This window comes from Oryzias melastigma, linkage group LG20 (assembly GCF_002922805.2).
Source record: "Oryzias melastigma strain HK-1 linkage group LG20, ASM292280v2, whole genome shotgun sequence".
Lineage (NCBI taxonomy): Eukaryota > Metazoa > Chordata > Actinopteri > Beloniformes > Adrianichthyidae > Oryzias > Oryzias melastigma.
Genome location: NC_050531.1, coordinates 16,609,501 through 16,626,265, shown reverse-complemented (window position 1 = coordinate 16,626,265; position 16,765 = coordinate 16,609,501). Strand labels below are relative to the sequence as shown.

The 16,765-nt window shown below is 37.9% G+C and overlaps 1 protein-coding gene across 2 annotated transcripts in view; it reads left to right on the top strand.

Moving 5' to 3' along the window:
- Window positions 1–16,765, top strand: part of adarb2 (adenosine deaminase RNA specific B2 (inactive)) — a 212,170-nt gene that overhangs the window by 182,061 nt on the left and 13,344 nt on the right. For both annotated transcript variants that reach the window (XM_024279861.2, XM_036217496.1), the window contains exons 5-7: window positions 5,540–5,708; window positions 11,760–11,911; window positions 13,852–14,020. In XM_024279861.2, coding sequence (XP_024135629.1) covers window positions 5,540–5,708; window positions 11,760–11,911; window positions 13,852–14,020 — 490 coding nt within the window. The remainder of the gene's footprint in view (window positions 1–5,539; window positions 5,709–11,759; window positions 11,912–13,851; window positions 14,021–16,765) is intronic.

The window sequence follows — 16,765 nt, the reverse complement described above, 5'->3', positions numbered from 1 at the left end:
TCTTAAGCACACCATGTGATTTTAAAAAAAAGTATTGTCAAAGGCAGATTTCACAGCTCATAAATTCACAGCAAGTTCATTATTTTAGTAAGATTGCAATCATTGTTTTAAATAATCACTGAATAAATTTAACAATGCTTTAATAATGTTGTCATATAATGTAAAATTCAGTAAAGCAGCTGCTTGTTTTCAAAGTTCATATTTTCTTAAAAAATGTTGTGAGTTTAAGCACCTAGTTAGTGTTTTCTACAAATTTGTATGTACTAAATTGACCTAGTTTTTTTGAACAAATGCAAAGGGCAACAATATATTTAGGTCTTTTTTTTTTTTTAATCAGGTGGAAAATCATGAGATTTATCATTGAGCCAGGTAAAAAATTTTACCAAAAACACATTTTATGAATTTGGTCAGAAAAGCAACATTTACCATTTTACTGTTTGAGATTTTACCTAAAAAAATCTCTCTGGGTTAGATTTACTCACAAACACACCAAAGGGCTTCTCTAATGGCTCATCAAACAATATGAAATGGAATGTAACCATAACTAGAAGTGAAAAGAAATATGTTTCAAAAATACGAATCAGTGTCTTATTTTTTAAAGGGTGAGGGTTTGTGACTCATACTGGGAATCAATTAGAATGACTCTTTTAAGTGTTGTAGGTTTGACACAGGTGCTTTTTAGATCATAGATGTTGCTCCATATTTGTAGTTTTAAAAAGATTTTTTGCATTTCTATGAAGCAAAACGTTATTTTTAATATTTTTTTTGTAACCAGTGAGGTTGTGGGAAAAGTGTCAATCCTGCAGTGAGAAGTGGGAGCGCTGTTAAAACTGTTTTTTTTAATTTAACCTTAAATCTGTTCTCTGGTGGGATTATGTGGTGGAAGCATTTGGCTGATGATTTGAGATGTGCACCATAGTGGGATGAGGTCTAATGGTAAAAGGCCGTATTGCCAACGTTTTGCCAGTGGTGTGGACCAGTGTTGAAGGGGAACAGAAGTAACGCAACATTAAGCAAAAACAGAGAAAATGCATATGCTGTTCCTGTTTGAAGAATGTGTTGACTTACTCTCTAATACGAGGGGGGAAAAAGAACGACTTCAGCAGAAAATATATGCAACTCCGATCTTCCTCTCTGCTAAGAAGCTTCTCTCTACTGTAGAGCCGCTCTGCCTTTTTAGTCTTAGAAAACAGCTGCAATGTAAGGACTTTATTAGAGGAGACACGTGGTTTCGGGGGGTGAAGCTTATAATGCAAGTAAGCGGAGCAGAGCTCCCTTGGAGGGCCTAAAAGTATCAGGAAAAAAAGGATTTTAGTCTCAGGTGCTGACAGGGGCCACAACCAATAAAATGACCTCACTTGAGCATTTTCTAACCATAAGTTTTGTCTGGATCTGAATGTGGAGTAAAAAAAACAACAAACGACTTGGGGGGGGGGGATAACCGTTAGAGGACCAAATTTGGCCTGCGTGCCCCACTTTGGCCCCCCATGGTCTACTTGCCCGAGTGCTGAAGTGACCATTTGAGCTCTCCTTGGGGTGCAGAGAGTGGCAGAGCTAGAGCCTAGAGCAGCTGTGGATGGGGAGGCAGCCTGCTTAACTTTAACATTTTTATTTTCATCGAGACAATTAAACACATTTTTTTTTTTAGTTACCTCAAGCTAAACTCAGCTAAGTTCAGTCCAATTGAAAACTAACCGAGGCCACCTAGATAAATGGGTCAGAGAGTGGTTCCTGGTCCCAGACCAGGGTCCACTTGGGTGCATTCAGACTGAAAATTTGTTCCAAAAAAAAACCTGAGAAACAAACTCTGGATCACTTTATGCGGACCAAATGTGTCCAATATGAATACATCCTAGGATTGTGTGGCTGCTTGACCCTGCAGCAGACTGGTGACCTGTTGAATCCCGCACTCACCTGACAGAAGCTGGATTGGCTCCAGCAACCCCATGACCCTAAAAGAGATTTAGCGGTTCCTAAGATGGATGGATGGAAGGACTCCTTTTGGGCAGGCCTCACCCAGCTACTATTGGTTGAAGGTGGTGTACACCCTGAACAGACACCCATACACACCTAGGAACAATTTGAGTAGTCAATGAACCTGTGAAGCATGCTTTTGGACTGGGACGGTTCAATAAAACCCACGCATGAACGGGGAGAACATTCAAACTCCACATGGAAAGGTCACACTTGGGATTTGAACTGGGGTCTGAGGCGAAACCACAGCTCCACCTAGCAGTAGGGTTGGGCACCGATGGGTTCTGATGCGGTTCCGGAGCTATCGCGGTTCTTTTGTTTCGGTTTCGGTTCCCTTTCGGTGCTTATTGCGGTACTTCAGTAATAAAAAATAATGCCTTTATCTTCCTAAATCCTAAAAAAAACTTTATCTAAATTCTAGGAATTTTTAAAAAAAACAATGATTGGAAATGACCCTGTTTCCATTAAATCATCATTTTGCGATAAAGCACAAACCAACTCACGCGATAATTTATGTCTCAATAAAAGTCTAAGGGGGTTTGGCTTCCTATTTGGAACCCCAAAGGGGGTGGAGTCACTCAGTCTTATGCACCATCAATACATGTGTGTGTGTGCACAGGTGAATGGGATTTAAAGCATTTTGGCCTTTAAAGAAGGTAAAACCGGGCTATAAACGTAACATTCATGCTGCCATAACCACCATTTTCAGTAAATATACATGTTGCCATAGAGAGTCGTCTCTTTTTATCTTCCAGTTTAAGACCTCTCACAGTACACTGCAGTTGCCATAGCGAGTATTTCCAGGTCTGAGGCTGTGATGAACATGCGTCCTGACAGTGCTGTCCCCCCCGGGGCGTGTCGTCTTTGAATCACCAGCAATCAACAGATGTATTTGTGTGAAGAGTGCTTTAGGCCTTTGACTCTCCTCTACCTTGTTCCCTTTTGTCTGCACCCCCTCCCACCTTTATTTATTTATTTTGCATCTCTGTGATGCTGCTGATTATTCCTGCTTAAAAAAAAAAAAAAAAACGTGCAGTGCCGGTGGGGCTCCGTCCCATCGCCCCCTTTCTCGCTTGCCTCTCTTTCATTTATCTCTCCTCCTCTTCCTTTGCAAACTGAAGGCAACCTCATTGGCAATTTCATGGGAGGGTAGCGAGCAGCGCAGCAGGAATTATCCACTGCAAAATTGATCTAAACAATCGCAAAGTGGAACGGCAAGGAGAACGCAGGAGAATGAAATAGGGAGAGTCTGTTACCTTTTTGAACTCGCTTTATCACTGAGAGGGAATTGGACTCTATTGCCTGTGGGGAATACTAAAGCTCAACTCATGATATCAAGATTTATCTGAAACTGAACACTCTTAGATACTGCATGTATTTGCATAATAGTGTATTAGGTTTCACCTGTCTTTTCTCTACTTGAAGTTTGCTAAGGGCACTCCCATAATGGTCCAAACCATTTTGGGTTTTTTGTTTTTAGCATTATGCCTTAGTCTCAACTACCCTTACGGGTGGATATGGGGCGTCAGTGAGGGAAAAACTCACCAACCTGAATGGGGCAGGAAGTGATCTGCAGGAAAAAAAACAAGTGACATTTAAACTATCATTTCAACAACCACACAAACTATGTTAATGATGTTTATAAGAGTTGGAGACAGTTGAGTGAGTTTTGAATGAAAGTGAGTTTTGTTTCAACTATTCAAAAAGAAAAATCTATGCGTACAAGACCTCCAAACCTGAATGGGGCACGCAGGTCGCCCACATGAAATATTAAGGTCGTTGACCGCTTGTTATGCCTGTAGGGTAAAGAAGATTTTAAATAATAGTAAATGCTTTGTTTGCTTTTTAATACTAAATCCTGTAAAACTGTCTCCGTTTCAAGTGATCATCCAGCGAAAGCTTTTGTCCATAAACAATCCTAAAACTTTGGTTTTTACCATTAAACTGGTTTATTTGAAGCCAATAAAATCCTTAGAGCCAATAAAACATGAAACTACATAAGATTCTCTTTAATTACGCTGAATAAGAATTATGATGAGGCAAAAGTGCAACAAACTAGAGTGAGTTGAGACAATGTTAGAAACATGGATACACATAAATTAAGTAATTTGAAAGGGACTACAAATTAATTTCTAAAATGATTACATTTGACTATAAATGAGTTTTTTAAGCTTAACTAGATAAAAACGTAACTTTTTCTTATTTTTCTTGATGCTTCCTGCTCTCTCACACACATACCCACACAGCCTGTGTCTGCTCTTCCTCTACGTCTTCTCTTCATTGCTCTCCTTCCTTCCCCTCATCAGTTGAGGTGTCAGGACACTGCGCCATCTGGGCCGAAGCTGATAAAAGCTCATGTGCTGGTCCGCCGATGCCTGCAGGTCTGCCAGGAGTCAGTGAAGCCTGAATTTCTGAGGCGATCGGGGAGATTTTGTGGCAGCCAAGGAAGGAATGGCAAGCTGATCCACCACCCACAGCTCCCCTTTACCTTCCTTTAGATCCCGTCTGTCTGTCCGTCTGTCCGTCACACGCTGTATGTGGGGACGAGTCCTGACAAAGGGGAGTCTTCCTTCCCTCAAGATGGTTGGGAAAGGTTGTTTCTTTGGTTTGATACGGTTTCTATCTTTATTTTCACAAGTCAAAAGGGACTTCTTTAGAAAAACTTGTAAATGTATCTAATAGACCTGAATAACATAATGCTTATTAAAAACTTCACACGGGTTATAGTTAAATTATTTCTTAATCACTTTTCTGGATATTAAATTGCGAAATCAAATTACACAGTTTCTTTCAGACGATTGACTGCTGTGGTTCTGGTAAATTAAAGAATAATAGTGTCATGTTTGGCTGTGGATTGACGTTTCTTGTACAGGTTGTGGCACTTTGATTTTTTTTTTTATTACATTTGTCATTTTTGTAGTCCTATTTTGATTTGTTGTGAATATTTTGTTTTTTAACTTTTACACCAAGTTCTATCATTCTTTGCTCACTTAACGTCCTCAATGCAGAAATTAAGGCAAATAAAATAAAAAAATGCAATCTTATTTAAACAGAGTAGTTCAAAGGTGAAGTAATGTAGGTCATCAAGAAATGATTGGAAAAATATAAACTTGTGGCTTCAGTTTTATTCCTTTTTTTCTCTTTTTTTGCTTTTGTTAGTGTTTTTGGTTAGACTGAAATTCGGTAATCAGAATCAGGTGGGAGGTTAAAAACTGAACAAAAAGCATGACAACAAATAAAAGAATTTGCTATACTCTGGCAAAAAATAAAATAAAATAAAACCAAAGATATATATATATATTTCCAAAGAAAAGTGTTGTTTATGTTTTCTTTTTCCTTTTATTTAAATTTTTTGGCTACTATTAAATGCTACTACCCCTTAAATGAAAAAAAAAAAAAAAAAACTTTCAAATCAGAGAAATAAATTGTACCTGGATTCTACAGGGTTAACTTTTACTGAGAGCAGTAGGTATTAAACGTATACCTGATGGGTTGAAGGATCAATGGATGTGAAAGGTTTTTATAAGTCTCATGACGGGAAGATTTATCTCCGTTTGCTCCACAGATCTGGACCTGAGGCGGGCGCAGGTGGTTGCTTTATCCACAGGCACCAAGTGCATCAACGGGGAATACCTGAGCGACCAAGGACAAGTGGTCAACGACTGTCATGCGGAAGTCACCGCTCGCAGAGCTCTGCTGCGCTTCCTCTACTCTCAGCTGGAACTCTTCTTGAGGTAATGAAGTGACTTTTTTTATGTGTTTATAAAATGCAAACTTCTTTATTAAAAATGTGTGAACTTTAAGGTTTAGAAATGTATTTAGATTGCAAGTCCTGTGATCAATACTGCCAGTGAGTTCTCTGGAAGTCTTAAATATCGTCATTTTTTAATTTATTTTTTTACTTTTATTCCTCTGTGAAACCATGTGACATATAATACATTTAAGTCCAATGATATTTTTTAATAATAAAAAAAGATTTTAAAATTATCTATTTAATGAGATTAATTAATTTTGTTTTTTTGTTATGTAGCTGTAAAGTTATCGTAGATGTGACAAAAAATTGTTAGCATTAAAGAACGACAAAAATAATGAACAAAACCAGTAAACCAGTTACATGTTTTTATTCAAATTTCTCCAAATATTATTCGATGTGTTAAAAGCAGAGATTTTAATCCGTGAAAATATAGTTATTTTAATGGGAAAATGTTTTTTTGTTTTTTAAATATACAAATACAAAATAACAGTAAAAACACTAAAGTCAAAGATTCAACTGAATTAAAAGATGAGTTTGGTCTGTAATGTTTGTCATAATACTCTTCAGCTGTGAGAGACAGAATGTAAAGAAAGAATCCAGGAAATCAGAGTTTGATTTTAAAGAATTTATTTGTTTGATGATGCAGAAAATAAAAATTTAGAAACCAATCCTACACAGACCTGAACTTTTTCTGGTTATCTGTATATAAGACACCTGTCCACACCTTTAAACAGTCTGACTGCAACCTCTCCACCAATACTGAGACCAAAGAGCTGTCGAAGGACACCAGGGCTAAGATTGTAGACCGGGATGAGCCAAACAATAAGGTGGAGAGCAAAGATCTTTAGAACAGTGAAAAAACAGCCCAGAGCTACACGAGGGAACTGCTGGTCAATGACCTGAAGATTAGTGGGACCACACAAAAGCAAAGAGGAGACATGGAAACAGTAGAAGATAACGGCTGTGAGGGACTCAATACGTACTTGTTTGTTTGTGGGTGTTAAATAATTTTCTGCACAGTTAATAAATTCTTCAAGAAAAAGTGATTTCCTGAATTCTTTATTTACTTGATTCTTTTGAAGTGTATCAATAATGAACATTATGGACCAAATTAATCTTTGTAAGAAAAAGAGGAACCAAAATCAGTGACTGACACAAACTTTATCTTAACTGAGCCAGTCATCAATCATGCCCAATATTTGTTGCATTCAGTCGAATTAGTATTGAATATTTAGTACTTTAGTAGAAGTTTCTGAGATGTATAACCCCCCCCCAAAAAAAGAAAAAAAATCTTTGTTTCTATTAGCACTTTGTTAATCCTCCTTTGGAAATGTTTGCAAATGTACTTAAAAAGATTAATTAAATTAGTATAATAAATTCAATCCTTAGCATCAAACAGTAATTTTCCAATCATAAACCTTCTTAACGTTTGTAAATTTGACTAATTTAAAATAAAAAGATCACATATTATAATAATAATGATAGACACTACAGTTAGAAAGTGAACCAAAATATATTTATTGCTGAAGAAAATGATCAATTAATCAATATAGGAGGATGTGTCATTGAAAAAATAAAAAAAAGTTGGTGAACAATAACAGTTTTTTTTTTATCTTCTTCGAAAAAAGGATAATTCTGGCCTTAAAACAATTCAAGCAATGCTTTTGGAGCGTTTTTTTCTTCCAAACTGTCTATATAATAAAATTTAATTAATTTAGCACCAATGAATGAGCAAGAAAATTTACTTCAAATTAACAGATAGGTGTTGGTAGAATCATAGTGAGACTGTCAAAGCTGTCAGGACTTCAGAATAAAACTCACCAGGTCATGAAACATCTTTCCTTCACTTTCTTCTATCTATTGAACATGTTCAAAACGCTTTTTTGTGAGAGTATTGTGAGTCAAGGAAATTTCAAAAAATGTGTGAACCTTAAAATAATCAACCTTGGAATTTGTACTCTTTATCCCATAAGAATGTGTGTCACTGTTCTGTCTTTGCAGAGCTCATTGTGTTGGTTTCATGCTGTAATGCCTCACATATTCTGCTTAGTTCAGTGCTCTGTTTGTTTCCCAGATTGTGCTGGATGTACACACAAACTCACCAAGCCTTGAGAAAACTCCCAGCACTCTCTTGATAAATGTGGACTTTCACCTGCTTCCAACACACGTGAATTTATTAGGATTCTGTATTCCCAGGGGGACTCAAACGGCAAGGATGATTGATCAGATTAGTGGATAGAAGTCCACATCGCTGAATGTCAAATTTGCATACGCAGCACTGACTTTTTGTCTTAGGTCTATGCGAGACGACAGGAACAGAGAGTTTGCGGGCGACAAAAATGGCTAATGGGGAAGATAAGTCGTAATGAAATGACCAAACAAAATGCCACAACTGCCATATTTACACCGAGCGAAAGGACATCGGAGCCACCTGAGAGGTTATAGAGCGCTCGTGCTTTGCATCAAGATGCAGATTTGAAAGAATACATAAAAAACTGTTGTGTTGAATCTGTTATTTCTGCTGAAAGCAGAATATGAGGATCTTTCTTATGTTTGTACTGTCTCCAGGTTTCTTAGACACTGACCTGACGTCATTGACTCCTATTTTTAGATAGTACTACATTTCAAAAGAACAAAAGTCTATGATTAAAAAAAAAAGTATTGAAATTTTGCTCCTGTTGAGAGTGGTCAGATAAAAAAAAGAGCAAAGAAGGGCAAAACTAAGTCTCACAATATTATAACTAATAGTATGAGATTATTTTTTAGCTCCTATACTTATGTTTAATTTAATCTAATGGGTATTAACATTTAAAAAGTAGAAATCCCTCTTTTAATTTAAATGGTACTGTATTTTAGCATAAGAGGGTGCATCGGGCTAAAAGGTGCGCTCTCAATAAATGGTTTATTTTTGAACTTTTGTCATATATTAGGTGCACCAAACTATAAGGTACATTAGGTGAAACAATGTAATTGCGCAAATTAGATTCGCAATGATAAATTTGCCAAATGGAAACACAACAATTTAGAAAAAAAAACTTGCATGTATTAAAAAGATAAAAATTCCACTTGTAGGAGGTGGTTTTTGAGGTGTATCGACATTGACACATTTCGCAAAACTGCAATGGAAACACTTTTTTCAAATGAAATGAGTCACATGACCCACAACTGGGTCTCACTAGGGCACTGCCCAGCAGCTCCACAAGAGGTCCTACAGTATCAAGGCTCATCAAGAGTTGAGTATGTAATGTGGACGCAAACGTCTCCTTTGATAGGTGATGATGAGCGCTAGCAGCAGAAATCTCAATGTATCTGCTGTAAATCAAAGTGTTGTTCACACCAGTCACCGTGTTTTTAATGACTTATTGCTTGAGTTGGTTTGTGTTTATTTGCATATTTTTGATTTAATGGAAATAGTGTAATTATGAAATTGTGTTTTATTTTTTCCATTTCTAGAATTTTTATAAAGTTTTGTAGATATGTGTAATGGAAACACAGCTATTGAAAAGTCAGCCAATCAAGCAAACTTTATTAACTACAGTATCTCCTGAACTTGTTTGTACCACGCTGCACATTAGCAACATAAGAAATGTTAGCCGGGTTAGCGTATTCACAATATCTGTAACTCCTAACATTGTTTGCAACCTGTAAAAAAAATAAATAATAATAATAATTTCAGCACTGCTACTTGTTAGCATATTCATGATGACATCAAAACATGTTTGCAACTCATTAAAAAAAAGAGACTGAGATTTTGTCAAAGTACCATAAACCTCTTCAAAATCACTTTGAAGTTCAACAAGGCACAACTATCATCTATATATATGTATATATAAATATAGAGAGTAAGTACAGTTTATAGTGCAGAAAATGTGGTAACTTGAATGTAACCATTATCCTTAAAAATGTTTTTATGGGCAAAAAGTAAAAGATAAATTTTATTTTTGATGCTTATGTTCATTTTTAAGAAAACTTTACTGCTGAAATATAAACAATATTACATTGATTACACTTTTAGTCGGTGTTATTAGCTAAAAACCAAATAGAAAACTGTAAAAAAATTATAGAAGGATTCATATAAACTTTTCATATGTTTTTTATGAATACCAGAAAATTGGTATTTTCATGTAAAAAATGTGTTATTTAGCAACTTTGATAGGATACCTTGCATTTATATATGAAAAAACAAAAACTATGGATCAGTTTGATGCATTTTCCTTAACCTCTGATGCGTAAACCTATAAATAAAAAAGTTCCTTTTAGTTCAAACATAATTCTAAAGTAAAGATAGTAACATCAGGTTAATTCCATATAAAGTGTCTTTTCAAGTTAGCAGTTTGGCAGACAAACACATTAAACAAGCATCAGTCTTCCACTGTAAATAAGCTTTAACATTATTGATAATTTCCCCTCACCAGAGACTTGGCTTTTATTGATTCATTCTTCATAGTTTACTGCAGTCGTGCTGCTGGAAGGAACCGCTCAGACGTGGTTCAGGAGAGCTGACAGTAATAGTGCTGAAATTGTGGCTGATATTTGCCATAACTGCAGTTCTAATGATGCTGGAAGCGTGCAATCAGCGTCCTGCTGCTCATTAGCAGCGTTAGTGGCTGCAGCTGCTCTTTGCTGTGGGACATTCAGCTGTTCTGTGGAAGAGTTTCAAAATCCCAGTTTAGCATCTACGTACGTCTCCATGTTCAAATGATCCAAACCTTTGGGGCAAACACCTGTATATCCGGCCAGTTACACCTTAAAAAACTACGTAGAAAAAAAAAAAATATTTACCACTTTATTTGGACATCTGTCTTTAAGATCAATCTTTAATCGTTATAAATGCTTAGAAATTGGCGGGAAACTCTGTTTTAATCATTTCACTAACAAGACTTGTAAACACATTTCTCATTAAAATAAATGTTATTGTGTGTAACTAGCAATAAGGGGGACTTTACAACAATTGTGCACCGTCAGTAGCTTTAAAAAGTTTCACAAAGATTGTTGCCAAAATCCTTTCAATATGTATTAATATTGCAAAACAAGAGGTCAAATATACTATAGCTTAAAGAAATGTCATTTATACTCATATATCCACAACCAGCACACAAGATTAAATGTTTTGTGTGAATTAAAATTCATTTTAGTAAATGGCCCGAAACAAGAGATAATCATGTCAGAGTTGAACACTGTGCCCTGTATAATTAGTTGATCCTGCACATCTTGTACCTCATTTCAATTTTCCACAGTCGGGTCCATCTACTTTAGTCCTTTATTTTATTTCCACCAAATTTGACATTTAAACCAACTTTTTACCCAAATGTAGCAAAAGCAGAAGATTGAAGGAAAGTCATTGTGATCTTTTTGCTGGTTTTTACGCAAATACTAAAAAAAAAACCCCAAAACTAAACAAGTAGCTTTGCTGGTGTTTTATCGAAAGCTTTAAGTAAAAGCATAAGTCTACAGATGTATTTTACTCAACTCAAGATGTAGTCACCAAGTGGTAAATTGCTTGCTTAACTCAAGTTGGTATGTCTGGTAAGTTTCAAGCTACGTTCTTCAAAACTCTCAAGTTCACATGTAGCTACGCACATTTTTAAGACCATGAATACGCATTGAAGGATAAACACTTTTAGGATAAAGCAACCTACAACTGTATCCTGTTGCTATTCAGAAGGTAAACTCTCTGCCACTAAAAGTGTTCAAACTAATGTCACTCTTTAAATGTTTACTGTTCTCATTTGTGTTTTAAATCACCACAACGGTCCAGATTTCACGAGTTCTCAGGAGGTGGGGGCCCCATTTCCCCCTTTTTCCGCTGAGTTATTTGGACAGCTTGACGAATGTACAGGAGTCGCTCCGGCACAACAGAATGAGTTGTGGTCAGAGGGAGAGCCGGTGTCCATCTCTCTCCGCCTCTGCCTCACTTCATCATTGGAAAAGAAAAGTGGAAATCCATTTCCCACGCTGTGATGAATGGTGCTGCCTTTCTCATCAGTCCCCCTCCTTCTTGTTGCCTTCTCTGTTTTTCCCGCTGTCAAAGTAAAAGGATGGAGGACTGGGAGGAGTCGATATTCGTACGCCACAAAGAGCGCAGCTACAGGCTCAGAGACAACGTCCACTTCCACTTGTACATCAGCACATCGCCATGTGGAGACGGCAGGCTCAACTCGCCCTATGAAATTTCCACTGACTGTAAGACAACATGCCTTCCACTCTATTATAATCCGCTTTAGTATTACCACTCTCGTTTAATCACAGTTTATGGAAATTCTTTTTATCTGACATCCTTTTTGGCCTCTTTCAGCAATACTGCTGACTCACTAACATGTTTTAATGGAAATGACTGTTGCATTTGTTTTAAAAAAGCTTTGCTTGGTCTTTGTAGTGCAGCCAGAAATGTAATCTGCACTAGATTATCCTGAGCTGTCATGCAGGGTTTTATACAGACCTGTAAATAGAAAAATTGTCATTATTTTAAGTTTTCAAACCAGTCTTAGACTGCTGCCACATATACCAAAATGCCACCTCGTGGGGACCTCAATGCTTTTCAGAAAATGTGGCAGGTTGCCGAGTTTTTTATGTTTTGGGTGTCCCCAACCTGTCTTTTTTTTAATATGCTGTCTGTTCCTATTAAATCACGGGGCCCCACCCCAACCCTCAAGATGCAGAACCAGTTTTTCCCTGTCTGTGGCCCAGTACCAAGCAGCCCTTGGACAGGTACTGGTTTGCGGCCCAGAGGTTGGGGACCCGTTATTTAATGAGAACAGCCAGCACGTCATAAAACGGCGAGTTGGGGACACCCAAAACCTCATAAAGTGGCGTGGGGGGCTCACACCATACGTGCATAAATGACAAGTTGGGAGTGAGAATGGGTTGGACCAGACGCCAGACTAACGATCCCGACCCATGTGGGTGGACGACATTGATGGTGCACTAAATTCGTTGATCGCACCACAGCGATTCAGAAATGCGGGTTTCTGTTCTTTTTAATGTTAAGCTCTTCGTGCTGCAGATAGACGGCTGAAGAACAGCTGCTAACTGTGCTAAGCTAAGTGCTAGCTCTGTGATTTAACTCCTTAAGACCCGAGCTGTCCTTTGATATGCCTGTTTTATTTATCTGACAGAGAATTAAAGTTAAGAGAATTAACTAGTGTGGTAATAAAACTTAAAATGTGATGTCTTAAGATTTTAAAAACCGAATCACATAATCTTAAAAATAAATAAATAAATTGTTCTAATGATACCAGCTAGTAATGAACACTCATCATCAAATTTTATGCTAAAACAAAGTCATTGTTCATTTTTAAGAATTTTAAATGAGGACAGGAATCACATTTGGTCAAAAATGTTCAATAGCTCTAAAGATATTAAAGCTAAAGTCAGTAAACTTTCTCAAATGACTAATTATCACTTATATAACAAGAAAATTGTTATTTTTTTCCTAGTTTAGATTTGCTCTATCTTTACTTGTTTATTAAAGCTACTTCACAGAAGTGATCTATTTAAGTTTTTAATGATAAAAGAAGGTTAATGAAATATAAATAAGGGACAACACAAATCTGTTTATTCAATTTGTTGGTGTTTTAAATGTGTTACAAAAGTATCGGATTGGGACATATCTTATCGGCAAATACACAAAATCGAATTACTTTGATCGAATTGAATCGAATTGAATCGGGCCCAAATAACCTGATCGGGACATCCCTAATAAAATGTATTTAATTTATAAATTGAAAAGTACTTAAAATCTGAGTTGCGAAAGAGCAGTGGTGCAAAATGCCCCTCTCTTTATAGACCCCGGGCGACTTTCAGCTTGTGTAACTTAATACGGACGACTGGCGGCGATGCGGCTGCCACCACCCTGTGGCCATCCAGCTGCTGCCCAATATTGTAACGTCTTTATCCACAACACCTGACAGCCATATTCATGACCACGCCAACGATTCTCAGAAAAATTGGTTGGCGGCATGAAATCTTAAAAATTCCACCAATGCGTCCCCAACACAGTTGTATTTATGAACATGATAAGCATTGAGCTCATTTTGACCAGAAAAATCTCAAACAAGTGTTTTAAGATGAAAATAGTCTCCCTCTGTATGTGAAACCTAAAGAAACCTGCTTTCTATCTCCAGTGCACAGCAGCAGACACCTCATGAGGAAGCACCGGTGCCACCTACGGACCAAAATCGAGTCGGGCGAGGGCACGGTACCAGCCCGATGCAGGGGGCCCGTCCAGACGTGGGACGGCGTCCTGCAGGGCGAGCAGCTCATTACCATGTCCTGCACTGACAAGCTCACAAGGCGAGTTACTGTCCGCCTCCTCCATCGTAGTTTACAATGTTTTGGTCCAAATCAAAGCCTCCCTTTGAACATTTTTTGAAGAGTTTATCTGTAAATCTATTATGTGCTGTGACATTTACAGTCCTGCCTTCGCTGCTTTCATCACTTTGCATTCCATGTGCCACTTAGGAAAGTTAAAACCTCATTTTCCGACTGAAAATTCTGCTATCGTTGCTGACATTTGAAAAGAAAACACTCGATGCCTGTGAAATCTCTTCAGAAAAAATAAAAACAAACCAAACGGTAAAGGGTTTTGTACCACATACATACGAATCTAGTTTGTGAAAATCCTTTTAAAATAAGCGTTATGAGATGATATTTACCTTGTCCGTTTGTGCTGGTTTTTCTTTAGACAAGCTTTAGCTAACATATATTTGTGACAATTGATTTCCCTTGTGAGGTTTTACTCAGTAATCCCACTTTAATCAATTAGTGGATTAATTACAGCTTTGTTGTAATCTCTAGATTTGTAGGCTTGACTATTAAGTGGATTAAATTTATGTTCATATAAGTTAAAGAACTTTTATTCCAAAGATGCTGATGGTAGTTATAATAAAAATGAGTGTTTTGCTCTGATCAGAGGAAACGGGGTTATATTAGGGAGCAATATTTACTCTTAAACTGATTTAATACTATCCACAGGTTGGTGGTGAAGTTATTTGCTCCCTCAGCTCCACTTTAACTCAATCTTGATGTGATAGGAGTGTGTTCACACTGGGAGTTTCACTGCAGCTGCACACACATGCAGATATGCATAATGACTCTCACCTCTGGGACCCTACAGTCTTTTATTTGTGAGGAAATTCCAGATCAGAATTCTCCTTAAGATGCACCGCTCCTCTCTTTAACTCTCCACATACGACCCAAAACGCCAAAGCACCCATAAAGCTTTACTGTCCTGTAAAAATTCTCTCTCTTTCTGGTTCACAGAGGCTAAATTGAGAACAGTTTGAAACGAGTTTGAGACATCTGCAATGACAGCAGGACTGTTTATGGAGACAGATTGCAGAGCAGTTTTTTTTTAAGGCTTCTTTTTTATTCCAATGATTTGAGAGCAAGACACTACGACTCATGCAAGGACGTCAGCCAACTGTCTGTTTGAGACATTCAAGAAGTTAAGTTTACAACTAAATACATCTTTAAATGTTTACTTGATAGAAAGGATAAAAAGAGAACTCCTGACAAATGAAAATTGAGTCTTACGCACAAAATGTGCAGCCATTGAACGCTTGTTCAAAAGTTAAACCAGTTGAATTTTGACCAATCAGGGACTTGGGTAGTGACACATGGGTAGCGCCATTTTTTCAAGACACAGAAGTAACAACCGTTTGAAAATTGATCACGGAGGAGAAGTTAATAATTTTTGACACTAAGTCTTTCATAAATGAATAGAGCTGTGGAAGCCTGGAGCAAGATCTACTTTTACCACATCAACATTTCGGGCTGAGACTTTTCCAACTGTGAGTACGTGCGCTAAAAGCGTAAGCTACAAGCACGCTCAAGAACCTGTATCTAACGTATTCTTGAACCCATACTCTGAGTGTTTTTAGAATTACAGTTTAGAAGTTATTACTTTTTTAGCATAAACTGCTCATTTTGACATAGAGACACCCAACATTAACATCATGATGCCCGAAAACTTTAAAGCTAGCTTTCTGTTAGCATGTGACACACTGTTATGTTCAAGATTTGACTTAATAATAAAGTGTCTGCACCTCTGGGTTTGAGGTGAAGCTCTTTGAATGATCTGAAATAATATTCAATATAGACTTTCTTTTGGCGGAGATTAAACCTCCGCGGGAGAACTGTGAATTTAGCTTAGCAAGCACTGCGGCGTGCCAACTGAGGCGTGCAGGCCGGCAGCTTGAGGCGTGTTTGTGTGAACAGACACAGAGCAAAACGCAGGGAGGACATCCAGAAAAAAAGGGTGCAAAGCAAAAGGTGAACCCTTCTCCCGTGTAGCTGCTGTTAATTTGACCAATTTGATTCAGTTGGCCCGAGCTGGAGATGGTGTGATTAAATCTACCCAGGTCACCAACAGGGGTGAAAGCAATTACTTGACAAAAAAATAGAGTGACGGCGGGAGGGAGAAGGGACATCCCGCTTTTCTTCTCTCCCGCCATCCTTTCCCCTTCTCCAAGAGGGCAAGTCCGTGCTTCGCGGCTTCCTTTTTTTTTTTTTTTTATCGCTGTAAGTGATCGGTGGCCATCGTTAAAGTGAGTGGGTCACTGAGGGCCAGTTTATCAAGGTCAGGAGAGTGGGCGTAAGTGAGAGGAGCAGCACACACACATTCACACACACGTTTTGAAACACTCCCTCAGATTCCCTTTTTGCCCTTTACCATCATCCCATCACTTTCCCTTTATTTCCTCCCTCCTGTCACTTCCTGCTCTTTATTTTAGTTACTTCAGATGTGACCGGAGGGAGCGTCCGGATCGTTGCTCCCGTCACATGCACCCTGGGCTGCAGCCGCCGCTTTGTTTTCCGGAGACATCCCCGCTGAAACTTCTTTGCAAATATTTGACTTGCACTTGACAGCTGGACTTAATTGAGGGCCCTAAATGGCTTTCATATAACGATGATGTTCCCGCTTCCATCGCAGTTTTATGCAGATGAACGCATTACTTTAATGGTTCGGCATTTACTGGCGGAGGGAAGGAAAGAAGGAAGGAGGCGATGGATGCAGCGGTAGAGGGAGAGAAGGGA